The 17,289-nt window shown below is 48.5% G+C and overlaps 1 protein-coding gene across 1 annotated transcript in view; it reads left to right on the top strand.

The window, feature by feature from the left end:
- LHPP (phospholysine phosphohistidine inorganic pyrophosphate phosphatase) overlaps window positions 1-17,289 on the top strand; it is a 49,488-nt gene that overhangs the window by 23,718 nt on the left and 8,481 nt on the right. The window contains exons 4-6 of the mRNA XM_028484784.2: window positions 2,276-2,311; window positions 6,719-6,782; window positions 7,744-7,836. Of these exons, the coding sequence (XP_028340585.1) occupies window positions 2,276-2,311; window positions 6,719-6,782; window positions 7,744-7,836 (193 nt within the window). The remainder of the gene's footprint in view (window positions 1-2,275; window positions 2,312-6,718; window positions 6,783-7,743; window positions 7,837-17,289) is intronic.

Here is a 17,289-nt window from a genome sequence, read left to right as displayed (position 1 = left end):
TTGGTCCACACAGGATCTTAAATTTTTTTGAGGATGTTTTAAAAATTGGGAGATTTTACGTCAAATAACCAGATTTCTGGATCCTTTTGAGAAATCAAGATCTGGCAGTACTGGCCCCACATTCCCGAGGGCACCACAGCTTGGCTGGAGCCACTGGCCCGTTAGCTCCGGTGCACCACGGACCTGACCATGTCCTACTGCCCCTTCTCCAAGTTTCAGAGTTGGTTGCCATTCATCTTGTACTAATTGTTGTTTTTCTCATAGTAGAGAAATATCTTTTCATGGCTATGTCTCGTTCAAAATAGGCAAATGAAAGATTTAAAGAAAGAGAAGAGAGGATATATTTCTTTTCGGAACTGCAAATATTCTAGCGTGTTTATGATGAAAATAAAATGTGTCCTGTATTAGTCAGTGTTCTCCAGAGAAACAGAACCAACAGGATGTGGAGATGTATCTACAGACAGTCCCTGACGTAGTGCTGGTTCGCATTATGATTTTTTGACTTTGTGATGGTGTGAAAGCTATGCACATTCAGTAAAAATCAGACTTCGAATTTTGAATTTGGATCTTTTCCCGTATGCAATAGGATACGCTCTTATGATGCTGGGCAGTAGCAGCAAGTGGCAGCTCCCAGGCAGCCACTCGACCACGAGGGTAAACAACTGATACACTTTACGACCATTCTGTACCCAGATCGCCATTCTGTTTTTCTCTTTCAGTTCAGTATTCAATAAAATACATGAGATATTCAGTGCTTTACTATAAAATAGACTCTGCGTTAGATGATTCTGCCTAGCTGTAGGCTAATATAGTGTTCTGAGCACATTTAAGGTAGGCTGGGCTAAGCTATGATATTTGGTAGGTTGGGCTTATTAAATGCATTTTTGACTTACGATATTTTCAACTTATGATGGGTTTATCAGGACGTAACCCCATTGTAAGTTGAGGAAGATGTGTATATAAAGAGAAGTTGATTGTGGAGTCTAGGTATTTCCAAAATCTGCAGCATAGGCCAGCAGGCTGGAGATTCAGGGAAGGGTTGCAGTCTGAATGCCAAGGCTGTCTGCTGGCAGGTTCCTTGTTGCTCAGAGAGGTCAGACTTTGTTCTGGTTGTGCCTTCAACTGACTGAACGAAGCCCACCACATTATGGAGGGCAATCTGCTTTACTCAGGTCCACTGATTTAAATGTTAATGTCATCCAAGAGACGTCTTCACAGAAGCATCCAGAATACTGTTAGACCAAATATCTGGGGAGCTTGGCCCAGCCACGTTGACATAAAAGTAACTGTCACAGTCCCTTCCAAACCTTACCTTCTTCAGTTTAGGTCATTGCAAACACGGAACCTGGCCTGCTTAATTCTTTTACACTCCTGGCTGGGTCCTGTAGGCATCCCTAAAGCTACTAACCCCTCACTGGAGAACAACACAATTAAGAAGCTCTGTTTTAGTGACTTCCCTGGTGATCCAGTGGTTAAGACTCCATGCTCCCAACACAGCGGGCACAGGTTTGGTCTCTGGTCAGGGAGCTAAGATCCTGCATGCCACATGGCGGGGCCGAAAAAAAAAAAAAAAAAAAAAGAAACTCTGTTATAACTCTTTTTTTCTTTAAAATTGTCTCTAATTATTAAAAGTTACTATTCCAGATTAGGGGTAGTAGTCAAAATAGGTATGTTGTTGAAAATGAAAAAAAAATGAGATCAGTTTCTTTTAGCTTTGTAATTCTGTAACAAATTCAATAGTAGGCAAGTGTTTGTTTTCCAAATAAGCAATTAGTGGGGTCTCTAGCTGCTGGGGATTCTGGCTTAGGCTATGGGTCGGGTACTCAAAAATCAGAGAAAGGGACCAACAGCTTCTGGGCCTAGGTCATAGCTTCCTGGGACAGCCCAAGGACCCATGAAGAGCTGCTGTCGCATCCACGTGGGGGTCACTGATGGTGAGCGGCTGTCCTCCACTGGAGTGGGGCTGTGCCGAGTCCCCAAGGAGGCAGGGTGGCGGGGGCACTGGGGCAGAGTGTCCTCCTCCTAGAAACGGTGTGATTTACATTTGGCATCTGTTTGGACCGAGAGTGGGAATTGCCTTTGTAATTTCTTCTGTCATGCTGCTGTCAGAAAATTAAGCTGTTTACGCGACAGACTATGGAAGGTTAATGGCTCTTGTGGGAAAGGTCAAGTGGTCATTTTGAAGGGAGTTTGTGCTGAATAATCGGAAGGGCAGAAGAAATAAAGCATAAAATCTATCTGACTGCTTCTCTCCGGTTTTTTCCTGTCTTTCCAGAATCCACAGTTTCTTCTTTGTGGCCAGAACACTCAGGTTCTCACCAGATCTACTGTTGCTTTTATTATGCCAGTAACAAAAGATAAATATATCAAATCTCTTGTGTTTCGGGAATAACCTGGGCCTTTATAATTAAAAAAAAAAAAAGTTAGGTGCTAGTATTTACCGTATCTCTAAAAATGTTTTCAGCTAACAGATGGCCTTCAAGGTGCCTTTTTGTTTTCCTGGATGAAGAAGAAATAAAGACAAATGCTGGGCACTATAAAAACAAGGCCAGGGCTTCCCTGCTGGTGCAGTGGTTAAGAATCCACCTGCCAGTGCCAGAGACATGGGTTCGAGCCCTGGTCCGGGAAGATCCCACATGCTGCGGAGCAGCTAAGCCCGTGAGCCACACTACCGAGCCTGAGCTCTGGAGCCCACGAGCCACAACTGCTGAGCCCGCATGCCACAACTACTGAGCCTGCGCGCCTAGAGCCTGTGCTCCGCAGCAAGAGAAGCCACCGCAATGAGAAGCCCGCGCACCGCAACGAAGAGTAGCCCTTGCTCGCCGCAACTAGAGAAAGCCCGCATGCAGCAACAAAGACCCAACACAGCCAAAAAAAAAAAAAACCACACAAAACAGGCCAGATTTAGTTAAAAAAGAAATACTAAGTTCTCTGATTTTGATTTATGGAAGTCAGTTTTTTTCTTTAGGTTCTAAAAGTCAGTGTAGCAAAGACAGGGTTTTAATTGCGTATTTTCTGCTGCATGTTCAGTTTGTTCTTCCCACCAGGACTAAATTTAAATTTAAGAAAGCGCAGGTATCTGTCACTCTGGAAAAAAGATTTTGGGGGAGGCTGAGGCAGGCAGAAGGGGGGCCGCGTGGGTGTCCTCCGGAGGCCTTACCGAGGGGAGGGGCCCCAGCTCCTGCCGCCTCCACGCCGCTCAGAGCCAAGGCTGCCCTGGGCCAGAGGCCCCTGGAGCCCTCAGCTCCAAACAGAGCTGTGTGACAGAGTGGCCTTGTTTTATAATTGTTTCCTTGGCGCCTGGCTAAGCCTCTCCTACGCTGGCCGCATTCTTTCCTCAGCTCCTGGTTCACTTCAACATGCCCGTCCTCGGGGAGGCCCTCCCCAGCCCTCTCCCTCCCAGTCCAGCCCCTCCCGCAGCTGGCATCTCATGGGGGGCGAGGGGACGAGGCGGTGGCTCCCTGAGAGCCTGACAGACCCCCGTGCGCCTAGAGCGGCGTCCGGCCCTTGGGGCCCTCAGCAGGGTGCCGAGTCCGGGCGGCTCCGGGCCTGGGCTCTTCCATTCCTCCCCCGTGACCTTCAGGTCTCAGCTTTGATGTGTCCTTCTCTGGGCCGCCTCCCCGCCTCCCTGTCCCCGGCCTGTCCGGCCCTCCTCAAGCAGCATGCGCAGAGCATGGCGTTCCACCTGGAGTCACCCGCGTCCTGCCCTTTTATATTTGTCTGTGGACTTGCCTGCTTCCCCCCGAGACCGAGAGTCCCTGGGGAGCAGCCTGGGTCTGAGAGCGTCCCCTGCAGAGGGTGTGGGGCAGCTGTGTCCTAAGTGTTTTGGGGGACCGAGTTAGCGGATGCCACTGCCCCCCGGCAAGCCCAGGCCCCAGCACCCGGCATGTGCCTCTGCCTCTGGGGCACATTTTGCTGCCATTCCTTCAAACCCTGGACCTAGGAAACCCTGGACCTATGACCTGAGGAAAGCGTCATACCAAACTAGTTGATTGTGGAAGAAGAAAAGGAAGCACTATTTTGAGGCTGTATAAATGCAAAATAGATGTCTAGATTCCAGATTTAAGATAAATGAGATTAGGAACCTCTAAGGCTGTGATTTAGGGTCACCCTTTAAAAACGGGAGCGTTGGGCTTCCCTGGTGGCACAGTGATTGAGAATCCGCCTGCCGATGCAGGGGACGCGGGTTCGTGCCCCGGTCCGGGAAGATCCCACGTGCCGCGGAGCGGCTGGGCCCGTGAGCCATGGCCGCTGAGCCTGCGCGTCCGGAGCCTGTGCTCCGCAACGGGAGAGGCCACGGCAGTGAGAGGCCCGCGTACCGCAAAAAAAAAAAAAGGAAAAAAACAAAACAAAAAAAAACGGGAGCATTGATTGGCAGGTCCTAGCTCGGTAAGCAGCGGTGGTTCTCTCTTGGCTACCAGGTACCTTCCTGCATATGTGCGGAAGGGCCACATCCTCGTGGCACGGCCCCAAGAGCACAGAGCCTCGGACCCCGGCTGAGAGGCCCGGGCTCACTTGGAGAACGAGTCCTGTCGTGATGGGAGGTGCCCCCATGGCGTCAACAATCGGGCTCCAGGCTCTAATCCACCCGACAGGAGTGAGTAGCAGGGGACCAGCCCTTGCCAAGGTCAAGGGTTTGGCTACAGCCCTGCAGCCCAGCCTGCGTCCAGACGGAAGCTTCCAAGGTGGGCAGTGGAGGATGCAGAGTGGGAGAGCACTAGCCCCACCTGAGCACCGGGTGAACGCTGCAGGCGGCAAGGCTCCTGCAGCCTTGGAGGCCTCAGGTGGGGCAGAGAGGGACAGGCAGAGTCCCTGGGAGCCGCAGAGCTGGAGGAAAGGCACAGCCCTGGGGCAGCTCCCGGGCTGTGCTACCATTTCCAGTAGGCACACAGCAGGCTTCAGCCCCCACAAACTGGAAAGAACTGTGTTCATCCTTTCTTCTCCAGCTCATATCTCTTTTTAAAAAAAAATAATTTATTTATCATTCATTTGTTTACTATTTTGGGCTGCATTGGGTCTTCGTTGCTGCGTCCCGGCTTTCTCTAGTTGTGGCGAGCAGGGGCTACTTTTCGTTGCGGTGCGCGAGCTCCTCATTGCGGTGGCTTCTCTCGTTGTGGAGCATGGGTTCTAGGTGTGTGGGCTTCAGTAGTTGTGGCACGTGGGCTTAGTTGCTTCGTGGCATGTGGGCTCTTCCCGGACCAGGGATGGAACCCGTGTGGGCTGCATTGGCAGGCGGATTCTTAACCACTGCGCCACCAGGGAAGTCCCCCCAGCTCATATCTTATTACCCATCTCAGTCTGGGTGAGCAGTTGTTTATAACAATATTCTCTAACATTTTTGGAGCAGTTTCTGCGTGCCAGGCATCATGTTAGGAACTTCGCATGCATGATTTTGCTCAAGCCTCACAGCAACCCATAAGGGTAGGTACTGGAGTTTCTTTTTGCCCGTTTTACAGATTAGGAAACTGAGGCCCAGAGGGCTTACGCAACCCGAAGTCCCACAGTTAAAAAGAAGTGGAAGAGGATTTGAAACCCTGAGGTCAGCATGCTTCACTAGCCTTCTCTTTGCTTTTCCGCATACATGTTGTTTATTTGTATCATTTTTTTAGATTCCACATATAAGTGGTATCATATGATATTTGTCTTTCTCTGTCTGACTTTCTTCGCTTGGTATGATAATCTCTAGGTCCATCCATGTTGCTGCAAATGGCATTGTTTCATTCTTTTTTTTAATGGCTGAGTAGTACTCTATTTTGTGTTTGTGTGTGTACACATACATATGTGTGTGTATATATATATCCCATCTTTTTTATCCATTCATGTCTGTGGACATTTAGGTCACATACATGTTATTTAACGTCTCCCAAGTTTGAAGGTTGAGGGGAGGGAGAAGGGTAACTGATGTGACGGGTCTGAAAACGTGGGGACAGTCCTGGGTTTCCGTTAACCCTGTCTTCAGAGCAGCACAGAGTTAACTTAACTACCTTCTCACTTTATAGTCGAATGGCTTTGCTCAGAGAGAACTGGGCTTGGTCACCGTGTGTCCCAAGGGGTCTGCGTGTGGCCTTGGGTGGCCAGGCAGTGGCAGCTGGGCCTCAGCACAGCGCTCACAGGAGGGAAGATGTGAAACCGTCTTGGGAGGCCCTGCTGTGAGCCAAGCCGTCTTGGCCCCAGTGAGACGGGGAACAAATAGTTGTCTTCTCCTAAAAGCATCTGGCGCCTGGGAGACCCGGCACCTCTCCTGACCTCCAGCTACTAGGAGGTGCGGCAGGGTGCTGTGGAACTAATGGAGTTTTCTTCTCCAGGCAGCAATTAGGGGTTAATTATTAGCAATTAGGGGTTCACCACATGCTCTGTGGACCAGCTGTCCTTTCGAGAACACAGGTCACTTGTGCTTCTCTGTGTTAGCAACTGGATCCAACTGCCCCTGGGGTCCCCCGTTAATCACTGTGGCGGGGTCCCCACGAGGCTGGCAGCAGGGGGCCGTTCTGACTGAGAGTTGCTGACTCACCGTCTCTCCCCGTCTCTCCAGGCCTGGTGGCCACCGCTGGGCTCTGTCGAGCTGACCTCCATCGGTCATTCTCAGTGTGGCGTCTGGACTGACCCTGGCCGGTGACTCAGCTCTCTTGAGCTGGCAGAACCGGGACAGGGCAGTTTCTCTTGGCACTTCCCGGGCCCCTGGGCTCAGCTCCCCTCGTCCCCTTCTGCTCTTTTCTAGACGCTACTACAAGGAGACCTCTGGCCTGATGCTGGACGTTGGCCCCTACACGAAGGCGCTTGAGGTACCTGCCCTGGGTCTGCCCGAGCCCTCTTCACGCCTCAGGGCCCCCTGGGATGTTTCTGGCCTTTCTGGAGAAGAGGGTGTACTCAGTGTTCTGAGTGCCTCTGTGTTTTCCAGCTCGCCCCCGCCCCGTTGGAGGCTCCAAGCCCGGCTCTCGCCCTCCTCTGGAGCTTGGCCTCTCGGCTGCCCCGGTCATCACTCTACTCCCCAGTCGTTCCCTCTCCTCCCCACGGCCCGTACCACCTGCCGCTGAGCCCGCTGGCCCTCCCAGCATGCTCTGTAGCTCTCCTCTCGGATTCTTGGCTTCTGGATGTGTGTGAACCTGCCTCATTCCTGACCCTCATCTGCAGCACCCTGAGCTTGGTGTGTCCTGATTAGACTCCTTCCCAGTTCCCTCCCTCAGTTTCCAAGTCTGGGCTCAGATGGGGCTCCCACTCTGACTCACGCCTAGCCAGCTGCCCCAGCCCGGGCTCCTGGCCCAGGTCAGCCCATGTCACGTCCCGTACTCACCGCTACATTGGTCCCTGCCTACTTGCACTCAGGTGGGAGGGACGGACAGGCTGGCGGATGGGGCCCTGGACCTTTTCCCCTGGAGGGCCTATGACGGAGCTGGGGGTGGTTGGGGGAGAAGGGAAGGGAGGAGAAGCAAGAATGCGGGTGAGAGCACTGTGGGGGTGGCCTGCTGCGGACCACCTCCTGCTGAGGTCCGGCGCTGGGGCAGGTGGCAGGGCGCCTGGTGGTGGGTGCCCCCAGCATCCCGGGCAGCCCGACGTGCAGCTCTGACACTTGACTACGAGGTGTGCCTCTCGGCCCACGTGTCTTGCCGCTTGGAGGCCCCTGGTCTGCAGGTGCACGTTTGGGGCATCTCTCCTTGATTCCCCGGAGGGAGGATTTCACTGCAGAGCGGGTGTTCACCTGTACTTGCTCCCAAACCCATGCCATGTCCTTTTGTCTTTCCCCAGTATGCCTGTGGTATCGAAGCCGAGGTGGTGGGGAAACCTTCCCCTGAGTTTTTCAAGTCTGCTCTGCGGGAGATGGGCGTGGAAGCCCACCAGGTAGGCCAGCTGGTCCTGAGGCACGTCTGTGGAGGCAGCTATTGAGGGGGGCCCAGAGCGCTCCCCGGGGCGGCCTCGGCGCCGGAGATGGGTTTGAGGGCTCAGGCAGCCTGCGAAGGTTCCCTCTCGCCCCCCACGAGAGCTGATCTGACTGGAAAGAGGGAAAAAGACAGCAAAGGAGGCCCACTGAATGTTTTCCACCTGGTTAATTAGTATCAGTATAAGAGTGAGAAAAAGAAATGCCTGTGGCTCTTTTCAAGCCACTTTTGTTTCTTCTCTGGAAGGACAAGGATTGACAAGTCCTATCTATATATTAAAAATATTTCATGGAAAGACAATGCACAGCAAGATGAAAAGAACATGTAGGAGTAAAATCATGCATCTGGCCACCTTTACGTTATAACTGTTTTTGAGACAGGTTGCCTTCCAAACATACATCTTAAAAGGAAGAAAGGCAATTATGGTTTTAGTGTCCCCAGTGCCCACCCTCCCCTCTCCCCTTCCCAGGTAGAGTGAGTTGGTCCCCTCCGGCCGGTGGGTTCCCGATAGCATTGTTGAAGAAACAGTGGGCACGTGTCTGCCGGCGGTCAGGGCTGTCCTGCTGTCTGTTTTGGACACGGCACCAGGGGACAGTGTCAGCATCCTGTGGTGAGGCTGGTGCCCCCAGGATCACCGCGCTGCTCCCTTACTCTTGGACCCGAATTTCCCATGTGTGTTCCAGTCTAGAGCGCTGGCCTCTCACGATGCTTAGAGAAAGACAGCACACAGCCATGGAAGTCTGGAACCTCTGCGCCCAAACCTCCCCTGAGATTCACAGATGCCAGAAAATACAGTTCTCGGGGGTCCCCAGGAAACACCTAGAAAATGCCCTGTGAGGCTGGTAGAGAGGAGAGGCTTGTGTTTTGAATGAGTGAAGACTACAGGAATAAATAACTTGGTTTTCATGACTTCATTTCACAGTGACAATTTTTTTTTTTTTTTTTTTTTGGTGGTACGTGGGCCTCTCACTGTTGTGGCCTCTCCCATCGCGGAGCACAGGCTCCGGACGCGCAGGCCCAGCGGCCATGGCTCACGGGCCCAGACAGGCTCCGCACGCGCAGGCGCCGCGGCCATGGCTCACGGGCCCAGCCGCTCCGCGGCATGTGGGATCCTCCCAGACCGGGGCGCGAACCCGGTTCTCCTGCATCGGCAGGCGGATGCGCAACCACTGCGCCACCAGGGAAGCCCCACAGTGACAATTTTTAAAATATGTTTTTTGTGACAAATTTCAAATATACACAAAAGCAGAGACAACGAAACAGTGATTCTCCTCATATATCCATCACCCAGATTCAACAATTAAAAGATTTTGTCACATTCCCTTCTTCTATCCCATTTCTTTCTCTTTAAAAATTTACTTTTTTTTCTGTTGTATTTTAAAGCAAATCCCATTCTTAATGTTATCCAATCCTTTCAAATTATAGTGTGCCTTTCAAAAAAAGATGGTTGTTTTTGACCATCATTAATGCATTTTTGACAATGCATTAAGATACCTAACCATGGCAAAAAAAAAAAAACCACACACAAAAAAGATGGTCAGCATCATCACTCATTCAGGAAATGCAAATCAAAACCACAGTGAGATCCCACCTCATACCCACTTGGATGGCCATGATAATTTTAAAAGAAAAAAGGAAAATAACAAGCATTGGCAGGGATGTGGAGAAATTGGAACCCTCATATAGGAATACTGGAAGGAATGTAAAATGGAGCACCCACTATGAAAAACAGCCAGTATGGAAAACAGTTCCGTGATAATTAAATGTAGAATTATCGTATGACCCAGCAATTCCACTCCTAGGTGTCTATCCAAAAGAATTGAAAACAGGTGTTCAAACAAAACTTAACACGTGAATATTCATAGCAGCACTATTCACAATCGCCAAAAGGTGGAAATGATGCAGATGTTCATCAACAAATGAATGGGTGAACAAAATGTGGTTTATTGTCACCATGGAATATTTCAGCTATAAAAAGAATGAAATACTGATAAATCCTACCATGTGTATGAACCTTGAAAACATTATGGTAAGTGAAAGAAGCCAGTCACAAAAGGTCACGTTTTATATATTTAACATTTATATGAAATGTCCAGAATAGCAAATCCACAGAGACGTAAAATAGATTAGTGGTTGCCAGGGGCTGGGAGTATGGGGGAATGGGGAGTGACTGCCAGTGGGTATGAGGTCTCCTTTGGGTTGATAAAAAATGTCTGGAACTAGCTGGTGGTGATGGTTGCACAACATTGTGAATGTACTTAATGCCACTGATCTGCACACTTCAAAATGGTTACATTGGTAAATTTTATGTTATTTTATCACATTGAAAAAAAAACCCTAGCTAAAAAAAAAACCAAACCAAAAAAACTCTACCTAACAAAATCAATAGTAATTCCTTAGTATTATCTAATACCAGCCCATATTTAAATTTTCCTGGCTGTCTCAGAAATGTCTTTTATGTAGATTAAAAAAAAAAATCAAATCCAAATAAGGTTGTTTTGTGTTTTAAACCTCTCTTTTTAACTTTTTTATCATGGAACATTTCAAATATCTTTGCGAATTGCGAGAGTAACCTCATAAACCCCCAGGTACCCATCACTGAGCTTCAGTAATTATCAACTAATAAGCACTTTTAACAATTGTTTTTACCTGTTCATTCTGAAGCAATTTCCCACGTACAAAGAGGTTGCAAAAATAGTACAGAGAATTCCTCTGTGCCCTTACTGCAGCTTCCCCAAAGGCTAACATCTTACGTAACAATCACAGGACAATTATAAAATCAGGAAATTAGCCTTGATGCAGATGTTGATTAGCCCAGGGACCCCCTGTTTTTGGACACGTTATATTTGGTGTCACGCCCCCCAGCACCCTTTATTCTGAGCAGTTCCTCAGTCTGTCTTCGTCTTTCAGGACTGTGGCTGTTTTCAAGAGTACTGGCCAGTGCTTTCGTAGAATGTCCCTGATGTCCCCTCATGATTTAATTTCAGGTTATGCATTTCTGGCATATGTAATTCTGGTTATACATTTCACAGACACAGTGCTGTGCCCTCTGGTGTGACCCATCAGGAGGCATGTGCGGGTGCGCTGCGCATTATAGGCTGGGGTCACTTTGATGCCTGTCGGAGGTTCCCATTTCTGCGCTGCAGAGTTACTGTTGTCCCTTTGTGACTAATAAGTATCTTATGGGGGAATACTTGGACACTATGTAAATATTCTCTCTCCTGACATTCTTTTCCCCTCCTAATTTCAGCATCCTCTTACCTGCAACAGTTGTTACCATGGTGCCAAATGGCGGGTTTTCTACTTCCATCGCTCCCTCTATATTTATTGATTAGCATTTGCTGTGAGAGAGCTTTCCTTTTTCTCCCATTTACTTTTTTATTTATTCCAACATGTACTCAAGGATATTTGTTTTATTCCACGAGTCACAATCCATTCCTGTTGTTATTTTGTTGCCCAGATTGTCCCATATGTGGCCATTGGGACCACTTTGAAGATTAATAACCCCTTGTTTAATCTGTACTCCCACCTGCTCCTCTCCCCTAGATTATTTTGAATCATCTCCCAGAAATCATATCATTTCATCTGTAAGTATTTCTAAGTGTCTCTAAAAGATAGGAATTCTTTTTAAAAACATGGATGATGCCATTAGCACAACTAAGTAATACTAACGATAGTTCCTTAATATCATCAGATATCCAGCCATTATTCACATTTCCCTGACTGTCTTACAAGTGTCTACGTCGCTGGCAGTTTCTTTGAATCAGGACCCACATGAGGGCCTCGCATTGTGGTTGGCCGGCGCCGGTGGATTCTTAAGTGTTTTCTAATCTATCCATTCCCACCCGCCCACGCCGGCCCCACCCCCACCCCCGGCTCCCTTTTGTACTCCTTGCAGCTTTATGAAGAAGAAGCTGGCCCGTCTGTCCTGTAGAGTTTCCCACAGTCGGGATTTTGTTGATCGCGCCTCAGTGGTGTCCTGTCTCATGCTCCCCTGTTCTCCCTGCTTCCTGAATGTTGATAGTTAGATCTAGAAGCTTAGGCAGCATCAGTTTCAGTTTTTTGATGACTGCTTTCTGGGTGGTGGTGTGGCCTCCCTTAGGAGGTTCAGAGTGTCCAGGTGTCTCCTTCTGTGGCGTTAGCAGCCATTGGCGATTGGTGCGTAACCCCGTTCATTCATTAGGGGCTGCAAAATGGTGGTATTTGAGTTCTGTCTTTCCTTCTCCATTTCTTCTCTGGATTACCTCCGTATAGGAAAGCGCCTCACCAACTATGCGTTCCCCTGAAGTACAATTCATATAGGAAACGACAGATAAATGCCTATTTCTTTCTTATTATTTATTAGTTTTCAGAATGATTGATTCTCTAACACCCTCCCAACACCTCGGAGGTTTAAAACTACATATATCACTATAAATAGACAAAAGCATATTGGACGTGTTTCAGTCCGTTGCAGTTATTCGTGTTCACAGTATTGCATCTTTGACCAGTGGGAGCCTCTTCCAGCTGCCCTCTGAGTCCTGTTGTCCTGACCCCAGAGGTCTCTGAGGTGCTTTACTCCCCGTTATGACAGGATAACACCTGCCTTGCACACTTCCTGCCCTAGGCCTAGAGTCTGCTATCCTTCCAAGGAGCCATGCTTACCTTTAGTGGAAAATAGTATTTAGAAACCATAGTCGGGGTATTAACCGTTCTTACTGTTATTGGGTTGGTCATCATTTCCAAGACTTAGTCCACAAGGGTTGAAAAAATATGTATCTTTAAAGATGAAGTGCATAATGAGTTCATACTGAAACTTCTGATCCAGATTTAGGCCTGTGGGTTTTTACTGGATCACCCATCTTGTGTCTGTATTTCCTTTTTTCCATGTCAGAAATCCTGGCTCGCAAGAATACCGACATAATCATTTGTTTTAGCCCATAATACACACAGGAGTCTTGAATTTCAAAAACATTATGCTGTGTGAGAGAAGCCAGACACAAAAGAGTGGGTGCCACCACCAGTTCTATCAGTGCCACCAAGGCTGGGTCAGGCTTGTGATTGCCGTGGGCTTGACGGTGACACACAGCATCACTGCGGCTGCTGATTCCTGAATATGATAAGGCTGATTACCGGTGCTGCTTAAGATTTCTGTTTTCGACAGTTCTTTTTTGGCTTAGACTATATCCCTCTAGAGATTTACAGCCAAAATACTGTTTTTTAAAGCTACCATTATTCCGCTGGGTAAGTGTGTCACCAACAGGACCTTTCTTGAAGTCACTTTACTTCCAATTTTTAAGGAGTTGGTTTTTCAACATTTAAATTTGTTTCATAGTTATGTAAAAATTCATGTGGTTCCGAAATTAAATCCACGGAACAAGATACATTCAAGGAAGTCTGGCTCCTGTCCTTTTCCTTCTATTGTCTCCCACCCATCTCTCATCATAGCCATTTTTATAAATATTATGGCTTATCTTTCCATTTTAAAAATATGACCAACTATGTATACGTTTGTATCCTACTTACAGGGTGAATTTGAGAGAGTAAATTCTTTTTTTTTTCCAAAGATTTTTTTTTGACGTGGACCATTTTTAAAGGCTTTATTGAACTTGTTACAGTATTGCTTCTGTTTTATATGTTGGTTTTTGGCCGCAAGGCATGTGGGATCTTAGCTCCCCGACCAGGGATCGAACCTGCACTCCCTGCATTGGAAGGCGAAGTCTTAGCCACTGGACCGCCAGGGAAGTCCCTGAGAGAGTAAATTCTTAAGGTCATTTGTTATAGAGTGGGAGGAACGTTACTGTTGTAATCTGAGTTAAAAATCTGAGTATTTAGAATTACGTAAGCACTGTGGTCACAACCATCTCCCGCGACCCCACAACCCCCTGCCTTCCCCAATCAACAAAACAGAAAACTGTCACTGCCTAGAAATTAAGACCAGAGGAACTGCATATTAAGACGTTATCTTTGGTTGTCTTTGTAGAGTTGACCTTGGTTAATCCCCTCCCCCTTTTGTTTGTTTGTTTATTTGTTTGGTGTTTTCCAGTTACTTTCGCGGTATCTTTTACATTCTGAATGAGAAACTGCACTCCCCACACCCCAAAGAGGAGCTGAGGCCCTTCTGGGGGTCAGGTGGATCGGGCTTCTCATTTGGCGGATGCCGGGCCGTGCGGTCTGGGGTGGCGGGTTAGGAGCTTGGATTCCTGGCGTGTCTGCTGCGGCTGGGGTCCCTGTGCTGTCCAGGCATCGCGAGCATCTGTGGCCCTGGGTCGCTAAGGAATTGTTTTCTCTGGCGGCTCTGAGCGCACGTGGCAGAGCCGAATCTTATTTACCTACCACATTATCATCCTGTCTCTGTCTCCCCTCTTGACACACAGTTGAGTGGCAGTTGCATGTTCCTGACACCCCACCTCGCCGTTTTTCTAAAAATGTCAATTTAGAACATTTTGAAATACTGCTTGAGCCTCAGGATGTGTAGACATTTTAAAGCAGTGTTTCAAAATAAGGCCATTTTGAACGAACTGTGTCTTATGCACAAGGTAATAATTCTCTGCTCCTGCTTCTCTCTTTTTAATGAAAAACGGCTTTGAGGGGCTCTGTTGCTGCTGAAGTGCCGGGCTGTGGCAAAACCTTAAAATTTTCAAGCTGCTTTTAATCAATAAAGTTATCACCAGTCACTTCCCTCGATAACTGCTTCTTCCCAGATCCACACTTGCTTCTTGCCGAGGGGTTTTCCACCTGCGCTCAGAATGGATATAACTCCGCAAATCCAATTTTCATTTTAACCTTTCCTCTCCTCAATAGCCTAGAAATAACAGATTGCTGGTGTTACTCTAATAGATTGGAAATTCAAACCTCTTAGCGGTAACCAGGCCCTTTCTAGGACTCAGTAATGCAAAGAATAACATACCTTAAAGGCTACTTCAAGAAATACCTAATTCTCATGGTTTAAGGCTTCTGAATCAGTGGGTGGTTCTATAGCTTCATACTAAAGCCCAAATGATGTGAAGGTTTTGGCAGTTTTCCATAATCATAAGAAATTCCATCAGTTGCAAATTGTGCAGGTTTAGTGGAAATTGGGTCTGTTCAGACCAGAGTGCTTAGTCAGCACCAGAAGCCAGTGTGCAGGCAGCCCGGAAGCTGGGGGGTGCCCATTTCACAGATGAGGAACCCGAGGCTTGGGGAGGAAGGACCTCGAATCCTTTGAGCGCTTGTGCTGGACACACCCAGGATCTGTCACGTACCCATTTACTTCGTGAAATCCTTACTCCAGTCCGCCGTCGTGGGTACTTTCGTTCCCATCTTAAGGCTAAGGTTAAGGATTTCTCAGCCTCGGCACTACTGACATTTTGGGGTCAGATCGTTATTTGTGGTGGGGGGTACTGCCCTCCTCCCCCAGCTGTGAAACCACAGATGTCCCCAGACGTTGCCACATGTCCCAGGGGAGCAAAATCGCCCCCGGTTGAGAACCAGGGCACTGAGGAGTAGTCACAGGAAAGTCTACTGTCGAAGCCAGGATTACTGTGCCGCTGTGGAGGGAGGCCAGGACCCAGCCCCCTCCAGGCCTGCTGCTCCCTAGTTCTCAAGGAGGGGCCAGCAACACAGCAGAATGCTTAGGTTAGAAAAGGCATAGTTAGCAGTGCAATATCATTTTCTGTTGTGAAAAACATTAAAATCTGTCTTGCTGGCAGAATATAGAAAGTAAAGTTAAGCAAGATCTTGGGTGGTGAAGGTGAGGACTCTCAGGACAGCCTATCAGAAAAGGGGGCGAGGTTTGTGGGTTTATCCAAAGAGGGCCGGGCATAAAACATGGACTTTGCCCCATCATTTTGCTCCTCGGCTCTCAGGGCATTAATTCTAGCTACGGGGTTATGGGGACAGTCTGTACCCTTGGTGGGGAGGCCTTGTGGGTGGGGAGTGAACGTCTGCCTGGGGACCTCCTCCCCCTCAGGTCTGCGCGTGGAAGGCCCATCTTCTCCCCTTCGTGGGCCGGGCCCTCCGCCGGCCCATCTTCCCCACAAGCGGTGTGCATGGCCTTTGGGTGTCGGCCCAGGGACCGCTTGCTGGGACGGTGTGAGCCCCGGGAGAGAGAGGGCCAGAGCGGTGCCTCATCCAGCCACGGGCGGGGGTTTCCAGGAAATGCCAGCCCTGGGGCTGCCTTGTGCCCCGTCTCGGTCATAAGGGAGCTTTAGAGCCTCATGTCTTAGTTTTCCCTAAGATATTTCCTCCCCTAAAGCCTTTTTAGTAGATTTTATTTTCTTCTCCTCAAAACACAGTTTTTTCATCTGATTGTGAAGTAGCTCATGTTTGTTAAGGGGATGAATAAAGTTCAGAAAGTACAAGGGAAAAAAATGTTCATCCTTCCACTAACCTGCAGTAACACAAATCATGCTTAACCCTTCCAATTTTTTGGTGTCTCTATATACTTTTTTTCTTTTGGCTGCACTGCTCGACTTGTGGGATCTTAGTTCCCTGACCAGGGATCGAACCCAGGCCCAGTAGTGAAAGCGCCAAGTCCTAACCACTGGACCGCCAGGGAATTCCTGTACATGTACATTTAAAAAGAAAATTATTTATTTATTTGGCTGCGCTGGGTCTTAGTCGCTGCACGCGGGATCTTCGTTTCTGCGTGCGGGGCCTTTAGTTGCGGCATGCAGGATCTTTTTAGTTGTGGCATGCGGGCTCTTTGTTGTGGCATGTGGGATCTAGTTCCCTGACCAGGGACCATACCCGAGCCCCCTACCCTGGGAGCGCGGAGTCTTATCCACTGGATCACCAGGGGAGTCCCTGTGTATATACATTTTTAACACAAAATTGGATAATCCCGTATCTGCTGTTTGAAAGCCAATTCCCTTTCCCCTCCCCGCCGCCCTGGCTTAATATTGGGAACAGTTTCCTTTGTGCGAATTCAAGCACCTCCACAAAGTAATTTTTGTGGCTACAGAGCATTCTGTCATAGGGACCACCGTAATGTTCTTTAGCCGAGGCTGCCTTCCATCCCCTTGCTACCGTAACGTGCTCCCCCAGTCCCCTGTTGTTGGACATTTAGATTACTTCCGATTTCCCTCTTGTACACTAACCCTAGCGAACACCCTTGTATGTCTATGTCCTTTTGCGTATTTTAAATTATTTTCTTAGAAATCCTAGAGGTATGGTTGTCAGGCCACAATGCACAGTGTTCGTTTCCATTTCAGAAACAAGGTATCAGTTCAGCTTCCTTACCAGCTGTATATGCTCATTTTCCAACATCCTCACCAACACCATTGTTTCTTACTTTTTATAAAATAGTCTCCTCGAGTTTTGCTGTGTTGGTGTTATTCCTTACGAATGTGTCAGACGGTGGGGGAAATTCCTTACTGACGAGCCCCCTCTGGGTGTCGGAGGGGCCCGGTGGCTCTGAACCTGCAGGCTGCGGGTCTAGGGCTCTTCCCGATGC

The sequence above is a fragment of the Physeter macrocephalus genome, unplaced genomic scaffold, assembly GCF_002837175.3.
Source record: "Physeter macrocephalus isolate SW-GA unplaced genomic scaffold, ASM283717v5 random_233, whole genome shotgun sequence".
Lineage (NCBI taxonomy): Eukaryota > Metazoa > Chordata > Mammalia > Artiodactyla > Physeteridae > Physeter > Physeter macrocephalus.
This window is presented reverse-complemented; position numbering and strand designations above follow the sequence as displayed.